This window comes from Oncorhynchus mykiss, chromosome 19 (genome assembly GCF_057628025.1).
Source record: "Oncorhynchus mykiss isolate SJ-2025 chromosome 19, ASM5762802v1, whole genome shotgun sequence".
In the NCBI taxonomy this organism is placed as follows: Eukaryota; Metazoa; Chordata; class Actinopteri; order Salmoniformes; family Salmonidae; genus Oncorhynchus; species Oncorhynchus mykiss.
This window is the reverse complement of record NC_143040.1, coordinates 30,692,665-30,709,657: the sequence shown is the minus strand read 5'-3', so window position 1 is coordinate 30,709,657 and position 16,993 is coordinate 30,692,665. Positions and strand designations below refer to the sequence as shown.

At 42.4% G+C, this 16,993-nt stretch overlaps 1 protein-coding gene across 9 annotated transcripts in view; it reads left to right on the top strand.

Annotated features, from left to right (window-relative positions):
* Window positions 1-10,655, top strand: part of LOC110497495 (long-chain-fatty-acid--CoA ligase 1) — a 64,288-nt gene extending 53,633 nt beyond the window's left edge. For all 9 annotated transcript variants that reach the window (XM_021573626.3, XM_090210775.1, XM_036954462.2 and 6 more), the window contains 6 exons: window positions 44-132; window positions 4,597-4,713; window positions 5,434-5,577; window positions 5,807-5,908; window positions 8,504-8,575; window positions 8,787-10,655. In XM_021573626.3, coding sequence (XP_021429301.1) covers window positions 44-132; window positions 4,597-4,713; window positions 5,434-5,577; window positions 5,807-5,908; window positions 8,504-8,575; window positions 8,787-8,927 — 665 coding nt within the window. In that variant the 3' untranslated portion in view covers window positions 8,928-10,655. The remainder of the gene's footprint in view (window positions 1-43; window positions 133-4,596; window positions 4,714-5,433; window positions 5,578-5,806; window positions 5,909-8,503; window positions 8,576-8,786) is intronic.
* The last annotated feature ends 6,338 nt before the right edge of the window (window positions 10,656-16,993 follow it).

The window sequence follows — 16,993 nt, the reverse complement described above, 5'->3', positions numbered from 1 at the left end:
GACAAAGTGTTACTGAAATGTGACCGCATCTCTTTCTGCCCAGGTCATGTGGGGGCTCCACTGCCCTGCAACTATGTAAAGCTGGCAGATGTGACTGAGATGAACTACTTTGCTGCCAATGGGGAAGGAGAGGTGAGGTGTAAAGACCATTGGAAGTCCCACCTTGTGTGCCTTTGATTGGAACAGCCAGTCTCAAATTGCTCCCTGTCCCTCCCCATTGGCCCTAACCAGTCAATGTTAGCATATCTGAAGGGTCTGAATGGGTATAATCACTATAGTGGTAAAGCTTCCACCTTACTGATCTGCAAACATTGAAAGATAAGGGCCAAGTGCAGGCTTTAATACATGCGGTAAAGAGATGTTTGGAGTTTGACCAAAACAATGTAAACACCATGGAAATTACACACATGGGTCCCCCCTGGTGGGGATAGAGCCAGAATTGCCACCCATCAAAATTAGCCTATCAACTCCAATACATGTTCATGTCATTGTCACCAATCATCAAATGTATTTATATAGGCCTTCTTACATCAGCTGATATCTCAAAGTGCTGTACAGAAACCCAGCCTAAAACCCCAAACAGCAAGCAATGCAGGTGTAGAAGCACGGTGGCTAGGAAAAACTACCTAGAAAGGCCAAAACCTAGGAAGAAACCTAGAGAGGAACCAGGCTATGTGGGGTGGCCAGTCCTCTTCTGGCTGTGCCGGGTGGAGATTATAACAGAACATGGCCAAGATGTTCAAATGACCATAAATGACCAGCATGGTCAAATAATAATAATCACAGTTGTCGAGGGTGCAACAAGTTAGCAACTCAGAAGTAAATGTCAGTTGGCTTTTCATAGCTGATCATTAAGAGTATCTCTACCGCTCCTGCTGTCTCTAGAGTTGAAAACTGCAGGTCTGGGACAGGTAGCACGTCCGGTGAACAGGTCAGAGTTCCATAGCCGTAGGCAGAACAGTTGAAACTGGAGCAGCAGCACGGCCAGGTTGACTGGGGACAGCAAGGAGTCATAATGCCAGGTAGTCCTGAGGCATGGTCCTAGGGCTCAGGTCCTCCGCAAAAGAGTATTAGAGAGAGCATACTTAAATTCACACTGGACACCGGATAAGACAGGAGAAGTACTCCAGATATAACAGACTGACCCTTGCCCCTGACACAAACTACTGCAGCATACTGGAGGCTGAGACAGGAGGGGTCAGGAGACACTAGCCCCAATCAACTGCATTACACTTAAAAACGACTTCAAATATCACCATCGATTTCTGTATGGTTAGCTATGCTACTAGCTTATCCGAACTTACCCAAGTTAGCAAACACACACTATTTATACAAACGTTTGTGGACACCCCTTCAAATGAGTGGATTCAGCTATTTCGGTCCCACCCATTGCTGACATGTGTATGAAATCAAGCACACAGCCATGCAATCTCCATAGCCAAACACTGGCAGTAGAATGTCCTTACTGAAGAGCTCAGTGACTTTCAACTTGGCACCGTCATAGGATGCCACCTTTCCAACAAGTCAGTTCGGAAAACGTCTGCCCTGCTTAAGCGCCCCCAGTCAACTGTAAGTGCTACTATTGTGAAGTGGAAATGCCTAGTGGCAACAACAGCTCAGCCGCGACGTGGTAGGCCACACAAGCTCACAGATCAGGACCGCCGTAGTGCGTAAAAATCGTCTCTCCTCAGTTGCAACCCTCACTACCGAGTTCCAAGCTGCCTCCGGACGCAACATCAGCACAAGATGATGAAATGGGTTTCCATGGCCGTGCCGCCGCACACTAGCCTAAGGTCACAACACGCAATGTCTAGTGTCGGCTGGAGTGGTGTAAAGCTCACCGCCATTGGACTCTGGAGCAGTGGAAACTCTCTCTGGAGTGATGAATCACACTTCCATCTGGCAGTCCGAAGGACGAATTTGGGTTTGGCAAATGCCAGGAGAACGCGAGGAAAAGTAGTCTGGGGCTGTTTTTCATGGTTCTGGCTAATACCCCTTAGATCCAGTGAATGGAATGCTACAGCATACAATGACGATTCTGTGCTTCCAACTTTGTAGCAACAGTTTTGGTGAAGGCTTTTCCTGTTTAAGCATGACAAAGCAGGGTCCATACAGAAATGGTTTGTCGATTTGGTGGGAAAGAACTTGACTGGCCTGCAAAGAGACCTGAACTAAACCCTATCAATTACTCTTGGGATGAATTGGAAGGCCGACTGCAACCAGGAGAATTGCCCAACATTAGTGCCTGACCTCACTTATGCTCTTGTGGCTGAATGGAAGCAAGTCCCTGTAGCAATGTTCCAAAATCTAGTGGAAAGCCTTCTCAGAAGAGTGAAGGCTGTTATAGCATCAAAGGGGGGATCAACTCCATATTAATGTCCATGATTTTGTAATGAGATGTTTGACGAACAGGTATCCATATACAGTTAAGTCAGAAGTTTACGTACACTTAGGTTGGAGTCATTAACTTGTTTTTCAACCACTCCACACATTTCTTGTTAACAAACTATAGTTAAGGCAAGTCGGTTAGGACATCTACTTTGTGCATGACACAAGTAATCCAACAATTGTTTAGACAGATTATTTCACTTATAGTTCACTATCACAATTCCAGTGGGTCAGAAATGTACATACACTAAGTTGACTGTGCCTTTTAAACAGCTTGGAAAATTCCAGAAATGTTCATGGCTTTAGAAGCTTCTGATAGGCTAATTGACATCATTTGAGTCAATTGGAGGTATACCTGTGGATGTATTTCAAGGCCTACCTTCAAACTCAGTGCCTCTTTGCTTGACATCATGGGAAAAACATTTAAAAATCAGCCAACCTTTCCAAATGCCTGAAGGTACCACGTTCATCTGTACGAACAATAGTATGCAAGTATAACACCATGGGACCACGCAGCCGTCATACCGCTCAGGAAGGAGACGCTTTCTGTCTCCTAGAGATTAATGTACTTTGGTGCGAAAAGTGCAAATCAATCCCAGGACAGCAGCAAAGGACCTTGTGAAGATGTTGGAGGAAACCGGTACAAAAGTATCTATATCCACAGTAAAACAAGTCCTATATCGACATAACCTGAAAGGCCGCTCAGCAAGGAAGAAGCCACTGCTCCAAAACTGCCATTAAAAAAAGTCAGACTACGGTTTGCAACTGCACATGGGGACAAAGATTGTACTTTTTTGGAGAAATATCCTCTTGTCTGATGAAACAAAAATAGAATTGTTGGGCCATAATGACCATTTTTATGTTTGGAGAAAAAAAGGGGAGGTTTGCAAGCCGAAGAACACCATCCCAACTGTGAAGCACGTGTGTGGCAGCATCATGTTGTGGGGGTGCTTTGCTGCAGGAGGGGCTGGTGCACTTCACAAAATAGATGGTATGATGAGGAAGGACAATTATGTGGATATATTTGAAGCAACATCTCAAGGTCGCAAATGTGTCTCCCAAATGGACAATGACCCCAAGCATACTTCCAAAGTTGTGGCAAATGGCTTAAGGACAACAAAGTCAAGGTATTGGAGTGGCCATCACAAAGCCCTGACCTCAATCCTATAGATAATATGTGGGCAGAACTGAGAAAGCGTGTGCGAGCAAGGATGCCTACAAACCTGACTCAGTTACACCAGCTCTGTCAGGAGGAATGGGCCAAAATTCACCCAAATTATTGTAGGAAGCTTGTGGAATGCTACCTGAAACATTGACCCAAGTTAAACAATTTAAAGGCAATGCTACCAAATACTAATTGAGTGTGTGTAAACTTCTGACCCACTGGGAATGTGATGAAATAAATAAAAGCTGGAATCTTCACTTCTCTCTACTATTATTCTGACATTTCACATTGTTAAAATAACGTGGTGAGCCTAACTGACCTAAGACAGGGCATTTTTACTGGGATTAAATGTCAGGAATTGTGAAACTGAGTTTAAATGTATTTGGCTAAGGTGTATGTAAACTTCCGACTTCAACTGTACCTTTGGTCATGTAGTGTGTTTTCTAAACCCTTTTGTACAACTTCTAAATATTATGCAATGAAAAAACGACCAAATCAGATTTTAGTAATCACATTATGTGCCTGCTAGAACACATTAATCATGACGGATTTGACAAATATCCACATTGTTAGATAAGGTTTTTTGAATGACCTCCAATGGCAGTGTCCTTGGTCTGCCTTCCATTGATCTCTTTAACGCATGTATTGGGACCTACTGGAATACTGAGATGGGGGTTTTCCCTAGCTTGCTTTATTGGGGTGGGGGTTGTCCCAGTTGAATTTTTTTTTCTTTAACATCTATTTAACCTAGGTAAGTTAAGAACATTTATTTACAATGACGGCCTACCCTGCTCAAACCCGGACAACGCTGGGCCATTTGTGCGTTGGCCTAAGGGACTCCCAATCCCGGCCGGATGTGATACAGCCTTTAATCAAACCAAGGACTGTAGTGATGCCTCTTGCACTGAGATGCAGTGCCTTAGACCACTGCACCACTCGGGAGCTTGCTTTGATACTTCACAATTTAATCAATAGCCTTTGAGGAGGTGGGTGTGTAGCCTGGTCTCATGTTTATTTGTGTATAAAATTCTGCTTCTTCGCAGGTGTGTGTAAAAGGACCAAACGTATTCAAGGGCTACCTGAATGACCCGGAGAAGACGAAGGAGGCCTTGGATCAGGATGGCTGGCTCCACACGGGAGATATTGGGAAGTGGCTGCCTGTAAGTACTGTCAACTCTACATTCAGCCACCTCTGTGTTTCTCAATTCTGGTCATTTTTTTAGGCTTGATGTTGACTTGATTAGTTGAATCAAGTGTTAGTGCTAGGACAAAAACAAAAATGTGCACCTCTTTGGGTCCCCAGGACCAAGATTGGGAAACACTGAGCTAGCCTATAAGACAGCGTTTGTCAATTGTCCGATGGTGGGGCTTTCAGTGACAATTGTTGTGCCAGAACGTTCACCACACATGAGGTGGAGAGGTGAGGAGTGAAATATGCCAATTAGGAATAAGGGGATGATAAGGTGGCTATGATGGAATGGGGCCAGGTTGAGAATTTAGCCATGACAATGGGGCTAACACCTCTACTCTTACGGTAATTGCAATGGGATTTTTAATGACCAGAGGGTCAGGACACCGTTTATCGTCCCATCTGAAAGACGGCACACTATGCAGGGCAATGTCCCCTTCACTGCCCTGGGACATTGGATCGCCTTAGCGCGTCAACACCACTGCCAGCAGCATCTGGTATCCCATCCAGGGATCAATCAGAACTGACCCTGCTTAGATGATGACATGGGTACCAGGCAAAAGAGCAGACACTGGCCCACCCCTGCTATTGGGCCTCAATATATGACTGACTAAGAGTAGGAAAGTAGTAATGGGGCTAAATCTGATGTAGTTGATCACTACAGAGTTAAGTTTGTTTACTCTACTTTCAGAATGGCATTCTGAAGATTGTGGACAGGAAGAAGCACATCTTCAAGCTGGCTCAAGGAGAGTACGTTGCCCCGGAGAAGGTCGAGAACATCTACATCCGGAGTGACCCGGTGGCCCAGATCTTTGTCCATGGTGATAGCTTGCAGGTGTGTGACAAACCAAATACTTTCTATTGAAGCACTTTGTTTGTGGTTGGGTATGAACGTGCATAACGTTTGTTGTGGCTGTATTCACCATTTAACTGAAACTTGTTTGGGTTACACTTATGACTTTCATGTATAAGCCACTGGTTGTAAATGTTGATACATTTGTAAATTAGTATAAATGCTTATGAATTGTAAAAACAAATGTTTGACAATGTCTTGTTTGGCACAGGCATGCCTGGTGGGCATTGTGGTGCCTGATCCAGACTTCTTACCAGGATGGGCAAAGAAGAAGGGCATCGAGGGTTCTTATTTGGAGATGTGCGCAAGCAAGGTTAGCTAGCTTCAATGTTATGGCAGATTTACCATCAACTAACAGTGAATTCAGTGGCTAATTTCCACAGTCCACGCTCTTAAACTTCAAGTGTTGTCCTCAGAAAAATGTTACTGAAGCTTGAAGAGCCTCTACAGTAACTCATTGACCAAACACACCAAGACAGTCGAAGAGGGCACGACAATGCCTTTTCCCCCCTCAGGAGACTGAAAAGATTCAGTATGGGTCCCCAGATCCTCAACGTTCTACAGCTGCACCATCGAGAACCCTGACCGATTGCATCACTGCCTGGTATGGCAAATGTTTGGCATCTGACCGTAAGGCGCAACAGAGTGTAGTGCATGCATACGGCCCAGTACATCACTGGGGCCCAAGCTTCCTGCCATCCAGCAGCATACCACCCTGCATACCACTGCTGGCTTGCTTCTGAAGCTAAGCAGGGTTGGTCCTGGTCAGTCCCTTGGATGGGAGACCAGATGCTGCTGGAAGTGGTGTTGGAGGGCCAGTAGGAGGCACTCTTTCCTCTGGTCTAAAAAAATATCCCAATGCCCTGTGTTGGGTGCCGTCTTTTGGATGGGACATTAAACGGGTGTCCTGACTCTGAGGTCATTAAAGATCCCATGGGACTTATCGTAAGAGTAGGGGTGTTAACCCCGGTGTCCTGGTTAAATTCCCAATCTGGCCCTCAAACCATCACGGTCACCTAATAATCCCCATTTTACAATTGGCTCATTATTCCCCCTCTCCCCTGTAACTATTCCCCAGGTCGTTGCTGCAAATGAGAACGTGTTCTCAGTCAACTTACCTGGTAAAATAACGGATAAAGAAATAAAAAAAATCCAGGACCTATATACTAGGCGGTGTCAGAGGAAGGCCCAAAACATTGTCAGACTCCAATCACCTAAGTCATACTGTTCTCTCTGCTACCTCACGGCAAGCGATACCGGAGTGCCTAGACCGGAGTCTAGGTCCAAGAGGCTCCTTAACAGCTTCTACCCCCAAGCTATAAGACTGCTAAACAATTCATCAAATGGCCACCTGGACCATTTACATTGACGACCCCCCCCCCCCCCTTTTACACCGCTGCTACTTGCTGTTTTATCTATGCATAGTCACTTTACCCCAACCTACATGTACATATCCTTGCACATTGACTCGGTACCGGTAACCCCTGTATATAGCCTCGTTATTTTGGTTTAATTTTATTTCTTTAGTTTATCCTCTAGCGACGAGCAATCCCGTATCCGGGATCTTAAGTATAGCCTCAAGCTCATTAGCATAACGCAACGTTAACTATTCATGAAAATCGCAAATGAAATAAATATATTGGCTCTCAAGCTTAGCCTTTTGTTAACAACACTGTCATCTCAGATTTTCAAAATATGCTTTTCAACCATAGCAAAACAAGCATTTGTGTAAGAGTATTGATAGCTAGCATAGCATTAAGCCTAGCATTCAGCAGGCAACATTTTCACAAAAACAAGAAAAGCATTCAAATAAAATCATGTACCTTAGAATAACTTTGGATGTTTTCAATGAGGAGACTCTCAGTTAGTTAGCAAATGTTCAGTTTTTCCAAAAATATTATTTGTGTAGGAGAAATCGCTCCGTTTTGTTCATCACGTTTGGCTGAGAAAAACCCCCGAAAATTCAGTCATTAAAACGCAAACTTTTTTTCCAAATTAACTCCATAATATCGACAGAAACATGGCAAACGTTGTTTAGAATCAATCCTCAAGGTGTTTTTCACATATCTATTCGATGATAAGTCACTCGTGGCAGTTTAGTTTCTCCTCTCTTCAAAATGGAAACATGCAGGCACCTGGAGATAGTTTCGACGGAGGACACCAGGCGGACACCTGGTAAATGTAGTCTCTTATGGTCAATTTTCCAATGATGTGCCTACAAATACGTCACAATGCTGCAAACACCTTGGGGAAACGACAAAGTGTAGCCTCATTCCTTGCGCATTCACAGCCATATAAGGAGACATTGGAACACAGCGCCTCCAAAATCTGGGGTACTTCCTGTTTGAAATTTCATCTTGGTTTCGCCTGTAGCATCAGTTCTGTGGCACTCACAGATAATATCTTTGCAGATTTGGAAACATCAGTTTTCTTTCCAAAGCTGACAATTATGTGACATATCTTGTTTAAAACGGGAACGTTTTTCATCCCAAAATGAAATACTGCCCCTAGAGTTTCAAGAGGTTATGTAGTAAATATTTTCTTAACTCTATTTCTTGAACTGCATTGTTAAGGGCTTGTAAGTAAACGTTTCACGGTAAACCTGTTGTATTTGGCGCATGTGACAAATACAATTTCATTTGGAGTGTAAAGCCTTAGAATAAAGCAATGTATTGGACATGCTAGCGTGGATATCGGAACAAGGCCAATCTCATCTCAAACACTCATCACAGTTTTTGTTTGTACTGAAAGTGTCCAAGAAAATGGGACTGCTGACATGCACATTTTTTGGGGGGGAGATTGTATTAACAATAGACTAATGAACAAAATACTTCAAGATAGTTTGAGTGAACGATCCCTTTTAAGTACAGCCATTAAGATGAATTGTCTAAATTGCCTGTCTTTCCAGGAGTTGAAAAATGCCATTCTGGAGGACATTCTGAGGCTGGGGAAAGAAGGGGGGCTGAAGTCTTTTGAGCAGGTAAGGCAACCTTCCTAAATCTCCACACTCTCCTTAGGCACCATTTAGACAAGATAACACTCACAAGCGATGTTGGTGCCAAAATGTGCATGATTATAATGCTGTCTCTAGCCCAGAGTACTCTTGGATAAAAAACAACGACATTTGCATCTCAATGGGACACGGCTTACATAATAAGCGGAATAATGAACATACTCTCTGTCCCGTGCAGGTGAGAGATATCTCGCTTCACACGGAGATGTTCTCTGTCCAGAACGGCCTCCTGACGCCCACGCTCAAGGCCAAGAGGACCGACCTCCGCAGTCACTTCCAAGAGCAGATTGACCTGCTCTATGCGAAGATCAAGATGTGAACCCCCGGTTGAGGGGAAAGGGAAGCAGAGGGTGACTATCATCTGGAAACCATAGCCCGCTCCACTTGAATGTAATGCTCCTCGGATGTGATGATTGATGACGGTTGTGCCCTCCCTTGTCTACTGTGACAGTGTCTTTGGTCCCCTTGCGATGGAGAGGGAGGGAGACGGTTATGTTAGAGGCCTAGACCGGGTTGTTTATCTACATTTGTTTATATCTAGGCCGTAGTGAAAGAGGGAGAGATTCATGCCTTACTGTCCATGTGACACTCTGTGTCAACCATTCCTGTCATCCATTTCAAGTGCCTATCGAGTCGTCTGTTTGGAGTTTCTCGGCCATCTCACGGTCGGTAATCACTCAATTGTCAGTTTCAATTAACTAATTTTTACTAATCATCTCTAAATTCTGACAAACTTTAGATTATTATTTTATGTTAATACCACACCCATGCAGATGTTTCAGTATCACCCTTGTTCAACTTGAGAAATACAATAGCTATTTATAGCAGTCTATTTAATGTTTGTCTCTTAATTTAATTTGATATTTAATATCATTGAATGTTACTGTAAGTAGTGTGTCTGTATAAGGGGGAAAAAATCATGAGGACATCAATGGGTCATGGTTGATACAGGACAAGTGCCATGTTTTCTTTTTCTCTGCATTCCCTTTCTCTGCATACCAATGTTGTACTGTCAGAAGGCCTAGTCTGAACCTTTCTGAACAGTTCCAGATCTATTTTACACACACGACAAGTAGGAAGACGTCCATTCAGAAAGGTGTTGTGATTTTCTGACCCGCTAATGGTACAAAAGCCTGGCAAAGGAAACAAGCCTCCCACACAGCAGGGATAAAAAAAACTAGGTTGTGTGTTTTCGTTCTGGTATTGTACATGCAAAGTGCCACCGATGTTTCTGCTCTTACACAGAAACATTTATTCCGTAAGTGTCCTTAAAACTCAGTGGCCTCAATGTGCCAAAATGCACACGCTGGTACCTGTCCTATCCACAGCACTTAGTCCTGTCGGCCAAATGGAACCTGGGTCGTAATTCCGAAGTCAACAATCAGTAGCCAGCTGCCCAATTCCGATTCTCTTTCCAAAATGTGCACTCGTTCACATAAAAGGAATAATTGGGTGTAAGAAATGATGCAAGGTCTCTAGCTAGCCCATGCTTACACATCCAATGTTTTCAAATGGAGGTGGTAAAACTGACCTTTGTCCAATTGAACTGCACACTCACCATCCATTTGAAGATGTTTGCTCCCATTTGATGCCTAATGAAGGATACCCTGGAGAATGATCAGGTTAAGCTGGTTTAGACCAGTACCAAGCCATGGCTCACTGGCCCCTTGCAAGCTTGCTTTTGTGGACAAAAATAGTGATTTGTGTTAGGCCTAACCAACCATTTACCTCTATATAAGGAACCACATTATAGACATTTGTCTCCTTTGCAATCTAGCAAGGTTCCTTTTGCGAATTCAGGTTATTTAACAATGAATTAAGTGTTCATGATACACATTGACCTGTTTGTTAACATTGTTCTGTACTGGGTTTCTGCTTGGATCACGTTATCGAGACACGGTCACAGATGGCCAATACTAGGAACTTGACCTCTCTTTAAATCGACTTAACCGTGTTCGGTTTCGATGTGTTTTGTACAGGAGTAGAAACCATACCTTTTTTCATTTACTTGACTGTACCAAATAAACACTGTCCCTGCTCTCTCTGATTCATCTTCTTTTTTTTTTTTGTATACGGACATTCTTTGTGATGTACGCAATACGGTAACTGATTTAAGTCATCACAAAAATGTTAAACTTTATAAGATGCATGGTTTTATTTAGATTCCCATTAGCTTTTGTAGAAGCATCTGCTACTTTTCTTGGGGTCCACAAAAAATACATGCCAGTAACACTGATCGACAAGGACAGTCACACAAGAAATACAACACAATGTTGTTACCTCACGATGTCTAATCCAGCTCCTAAAGGTAATTTTACTGTTTGCTTGAGTGTTTGGAGTTCCATGCGATCATGGCTCTGTATAATACTATGCGTTGCCGTGATTTCGTTTTGGACTTGGGGACTGTGAAGAGACCCCTGGTGGCATGTCTTGTGGGATAAACATGGATGTTATATGATTATGAAGACAATCTGGAGTTTTCATTGCAGTAATACTTCTCATGAACCCTCGACCAGGATGGACTGGCGTGTTAGTTCTATATGTGCTGCTCTGTGTTGAGCCAGCTGCAGCTTTGCTAGGTCTGTCTTTGCCGCACTTGACCATATTACCGGACACACAGTAATCAAGGTGGGACAAGACCAGAGCCTTAACAACTAGTACAGTTAGATTTTTGTATTAAACTCCTAACTTATTTTTATAACAGACACACCCCTTCCCCATCTTCACAACTTTGTCAATATGACTTGACCATGATAATTGACATCCGATGTTATAATACCTAGGAGTTCGCTTCCTCAACTTGTGCATAAAAGGGTGTCACCACTGAGCAACTTCAGTTGAGGTTTAGGTCTTAGGTTCTGAACCAAATAAAATGCTTTAGTTTTATGTATTTAAGACCACCCATTCTGATACTCTTTAATGTCAGTGAGCTCACTGGCTTTGGGTGCTGACATGTTAAGTGTGGAATCATCCGCATACATAGTAATTTTAGCTTCGTTTAAGACCTGTGGCAAATCATTTGTAAAAATAGAGAAGCGTAACGGCCCAAGGCAACTGCCTTGAACACTGGGTTCTATTGGATAAACAACTCTCCAACCATGTGATCGCAGGTGATATAAAGTCATAGCAAGTGAGTTTCTTCAATAACAATTTATGATCAATAAGAAAGGCTGAACTGAAATCTAACTATACAGCTCCAACTATCTTATTCATTTATTTTAACCAATCTTTCATTTGAGTAAGTGCAGTACAAGTTGAGTGCCCTATTTCTGAAATTCAGAAGTTAACTTGTTCTCTGAAAAAGTGGGTTCGATTTCCACGGGGAAACAGTACAAATTAAATGAAATATCCACTCACTACTGTAAGTCTTTCTGGATAAGAGCGTCTGCTAAATGATTAAATGTCAAATGTATTTGGTCAAACACAAATCTCTCCATCAGTTTACTTAGAACAGGCAGCAAACTGATTGCACGGTTGTAAGAGCCAGCAAAGGGTGCTCTACTATTTTTAGGCAGTGGAATTACTTTCGCTTCCTTCCATGCCTGTGGACACATGCTTGATGACTCCATTTGCAGATAAATGGTTTGCAGTCATATGTTTATTATAAAATCACTCACAAAATAATCCAGAACAAACAAGTACCAGAAAACAGTTAAGGAGTTGGTAGTTTATCAATGTCCAGTTATCAGAAACATCCTACCAAGCTATATACAATTATACGCTATCAGAACAACTAGTAGGGCTGGCATTCAATGCAAGGTGCATTATTGTGCAACACCCTACACAGCCGATAATGCTCTTTTTAACAGCATATTCACAGACATTTGTGGAGATTTCCAGCTTAACCGTAAATTACCTTAAAGTATGTTATAGTGCGCCACGCTGTATCGCAGGGGTCTCCCTCCTTTTCTACCATGAGAGCTACTTTATTTTAAATTATTTTTATAGATTTTTTGTTTTCATTCTCAATTACAATTGTTCATAGAGAAACAACAAAATTGTATGTTCTATGTCAATGCTTAAATCTGGAAGAAAACAAATATTTACCCTTTAATTGTGCATCTAAAGCGTGAGGATGTGTCGGTCTAGCGACGGTTCTGTACTGCTGCTGCTCATTTCATGGCAAAGTTTGCAAATAACAAATACAGTGCCTTGCGAAAGTATTCGGCCCCCTTGAACTTTGCGACCTTTTGCCACATTTCAGGCTTCAAACAAAGAGATAAAACTGTATTTTTTTGTGAAGAATCAACAAGTGGGACACAATCATGAAGTGGAACGACATTTATTGGATATTTCAAACTTTAACAAATCAAAAACGGAAAAATTGGGCGTGCAAAATTATTCAGCCCCCTTAAGTTAATACTTTGTAGCGCCACCTTTTGCTGCGATTACAGCTGTAAGTCGCTTGGGGTATGTCTCTATCAGTTTTGCACATCGAGAGACTGACATTTTTTCCCATTCCTCCTTGCAAAACAGCTCGAGCTCAGTGAGGTTGGATGGAGAGCATTTGTGAACAGAAGTTTTCAGTTCTTTCCACAGATTCTCGATTGGATTCAGGTCTGGACTTTGACTTGGCCATTCTAACACCTGGATATGTTTATTTTTGAACCATTCCATTGTAGATTTTGCTTTATGTTTTGGATCATTGTCTTGTTGGAAGACAAATCTCCGTCCCAGTCTCAGGTCTTTTGCAGACTCCATCAGGTTTTCTTCCAGAATGGTCCTGTATTTGGCTCCATCCATCTTCCCATCAATTTTAACCATCTTCCCTGTCCCTGCTGAAGAAAAGCAGGCCCAAACCATGATGCTGCCACCACCATGTTTGACAGTGGGGATGGTGTGTTCAGGGTGATGAGCTGTGTTGCTTTTACGCCAAACATAACGTTTTGCATTGTTGCCAAAAAGTTCAATTTTGGTTTCATCTGACCAGAGCACCTTCTTCCACATGTTTGGTGTGTCTCCCAGGTGGCTTGTGGCAAACTTTAAACAACACTTTTTATGGATATTTTTAAGAAATGGCTTTCTTCTTGCCACTCTTCCATAAAGGCCAGATTTGTGCAATATACGACTGATTGTTGTCCTATGGACAGAGTCTCCCACCTCAGCTGTAGATCTCTGCAGTTCATCCAGAGTGATCATGGGTCTCTTGGCTGCATCTCTGATCAGTCTTCTCCTTGTATGAGCTGAAAGTTTAGAGGGACGGCCAGGTCTTGGTAGATTTGCAGTGGTCTGATACTCCTTCCATTTCAATATTATCGCTTGCACAGTGCTCCTTGGGATGTTTAAAGCTTGGGAAATCTTTTTGTATCCAAATCCGGCTTTAAACTTCACAACAGTATCTCGGACCTGCCTGGTGTGTTCCTTGTTCTTCATGATGCTCTCTGCGCTTTTAACGGACCTCTGAGACTATCACAGTGCAGGTGCATTTATACGGAGACTTGATTACACACAGGTGGATTGTATTTATCATTAGTCATTTAGGTCAACATTGGATCATTCAGAGATCCTCACTGAACTTCTGGAGAGAGTTTGCTGCACTGAAAGTAAAGGGGCTGAATAATTTTGCACGCCCAATTTTTCAGTTTTTGATTTGTCTACCCCCTCGTTTTTTGAACATTCTGTTAAAAATCACGCAACATTTCAGCGTCCTGCTACTCATGCCAGGAATATAGTATATGCATATGATGAGTATGTGTGGATAGAAAACACTCTGAAGTTTCTAAAACTGGTTAAATCACGGCTGTGACTATAACAGAGCGTGTGTTTCATCGAAAAGCGCAAGAAAAACTGGTCACTGAAAACTGAAAAAAATATCCATGCGCCACTTGCATGTATTGTTTAAGGGGCACCAAATTAAATAGGGCGGAGGTTGCAATTCCTACAGCTTCCACACGATGTAGCCAAAAACGTAATTTTCATTGACAAAAATCCTTTGTGTCATGACAAATAGATCCTTCATTCCATCCAGCCTACAGCAATTGATTTTGGAAGAGAGAAAAAGGGACATTGTTTTCTTGAGTAGCTGCTATTGAATACAGATCGCCCAGTGATCAATTTGATCGCTTATTAACGTTTACAAATACCTAAAGTTGGGTTACAAAAGTAGGTTGAAGTGTTTTGTCAAAGAATATAGGCAACTTATATAATTTTAAAAAATGATGTTGCGTGTTGGAAGAGAGCTTTTTTCCTGAACCAGACAGGCTATACAAATGGATATTTTGGGCATACATGGACGGATTTAATCGGGAAAAATACCCAATTGTGATGTTTATGGAACATATAGGAGTGCCAACAAAGAATATCATCAAAGGTAATGAATGTTTTATATTTTATTTCTGCGTTTTGTGTAGCGCCGGCTACGCTAATTCTTTTGTTTACGTCCCCTTTAGGTATATTGGGGTGTTGCATGCTATCAGATAATAGCTTCTCATGCTTTCGCCGAAAAGCATTTAAAAAATCTGACTTGTTGGCTAGATTCACAACGAGTGTAGCTTTAATTCAATACCCTGCATGTGTGTTTTAATGAACGTTTGAGTTTTAACGAGTACATTTAGCATTTAGCGTAGCGCATTTGCATTTCCAGGTGCCTAGTTGAGACGTCTGCGTCTCAAATAGGATCAACAGGTTAAAAAAGTTTGAAATATCCAAGAAATGTCGTTCCACTTCATGATACTGTCCCACTTGTTGTTGATTCTTCACAAAAAAATACAGTTTTACATCTTTATGTTTGAAGCCTGAAATGTGGCAAAAGGTCGCAAAGTTCAAGGGGGCCGAATACTTTCGCAAGGCACTGTAATTGATACAAATTATATACTACTGTTAATTGAGAAGGGTTGGGGGAAAGTATTTGTCAACCCACAAGACAGTTATATCTGGCTACAGACAAACGCACGACACTGACAGACTAGCAATATTCCTGGAAATTAATTTGGCAGATATTGTTAGGTTTGGGTTTTTAAGCCAGTAGTGGCTGACCAGGGGTGGGATACTGTCAATGTTGCATCGACTAGATAGTAGCTGGGAGCTTGTGGTGTCTGATACTTGTGAGATTTGTTTGACAGTTTGCGAGGAACACGTGAAAATTGCATGTACTTTCAGAATTGTTTGGCGAGCTACTCACAGGTGGGCTGCGAGCAACTGGTAGCTTACAATCGACCTGTTGGAGAACCCTGCTATAACACACCTTGCATTGAATAGGCCTAGGTCATTGGGAAAAAACTCTGTTTATAAAGTGCATTAACAGCCAGTAATTGAGGATTGTACTGAATTACTGTATTTCAAATTAGAAATGAACTGTTGGACAAGTATAACCGCCCTCTAATGCGAGGCAAATGGTGGTTACACCAGATACTGACAACCTTAAGGTATCTGTGACCAACAGATACAGTCATGTGAAATCCATTCTTCCATGCTGCTCCTGGAGATTCACAGGCTGGCAGGCTTAATTCAACTAAGCATCAAGCCCTTGAATCGGATCAAATCAAATCTTATTTGTCACATGCGCCAAATACAACAAGTGTAGACCTTACAGTGAAACGCTTACTTACAAGCCCTTAACTAACAATGCTTTAAGTAAAAAATAGAAATTAAAAGTAACAAGTAATTAAACAGCAGCAGTAAAATAAGAAGCAAGGCTATATACAGGGGGAATCGGTACAGAGTAAATGTGTTGGGGCACCGGTTAGTCAAGGTAATTGAGTTAATATACTGTAGACATAGTAGTTGAATGGGGTGGGTTCCGTCTGAGCTGGAGCAAAAGCCTGCTCACCTTTTGTCTCCATGAACATAACTGAAGGAAAATGCACTTAGCACTTAGTGGCCTGACAAGCACAAATCTTTGAGGGACTGAAACTCAGTCATGGTTTGGAGCAGAAGCTCATCTGGGACATCATCCTCTGCCAAATCGCCTGATCTTCTCTCGACATCCTCCAGGGCCTCCAGGTAGGCCTGGTCATCTAGCTCATCTCCCCAAGGATCGCATCCTTCTCCCTGGGGAAGTGTTGCTGCTGAGCCCACCTGGTACTTCTCCACTGGGGGTGTCTAGCTGAGCTCAATGTTCCCCACATCGTCCATCAGATACGCCTGGTCCTCCTCATCCTGCCGCCAAATAAACAAACACACAACTTATTACCTTCTACATGTTTTATGTTACTGTGGGATTCTTTTTTGAGTTACCAATTCATGTAGCCAGAGGAAGTCAGGTACCCAACAGAGTCAGGTACTGGAGATGTAATTTTCTATTAAAATGGCAACAAGTGTGACTGAGGTGAATCAGACTTTTGTAGCAGTGAGGGGAACAGGTGCAGAACTCACCATTGTAGCTGACGCAAATGTCCTGTGATAATGGGTTCCAAAGTTATTTCAATTAATGACATACTGGTATAC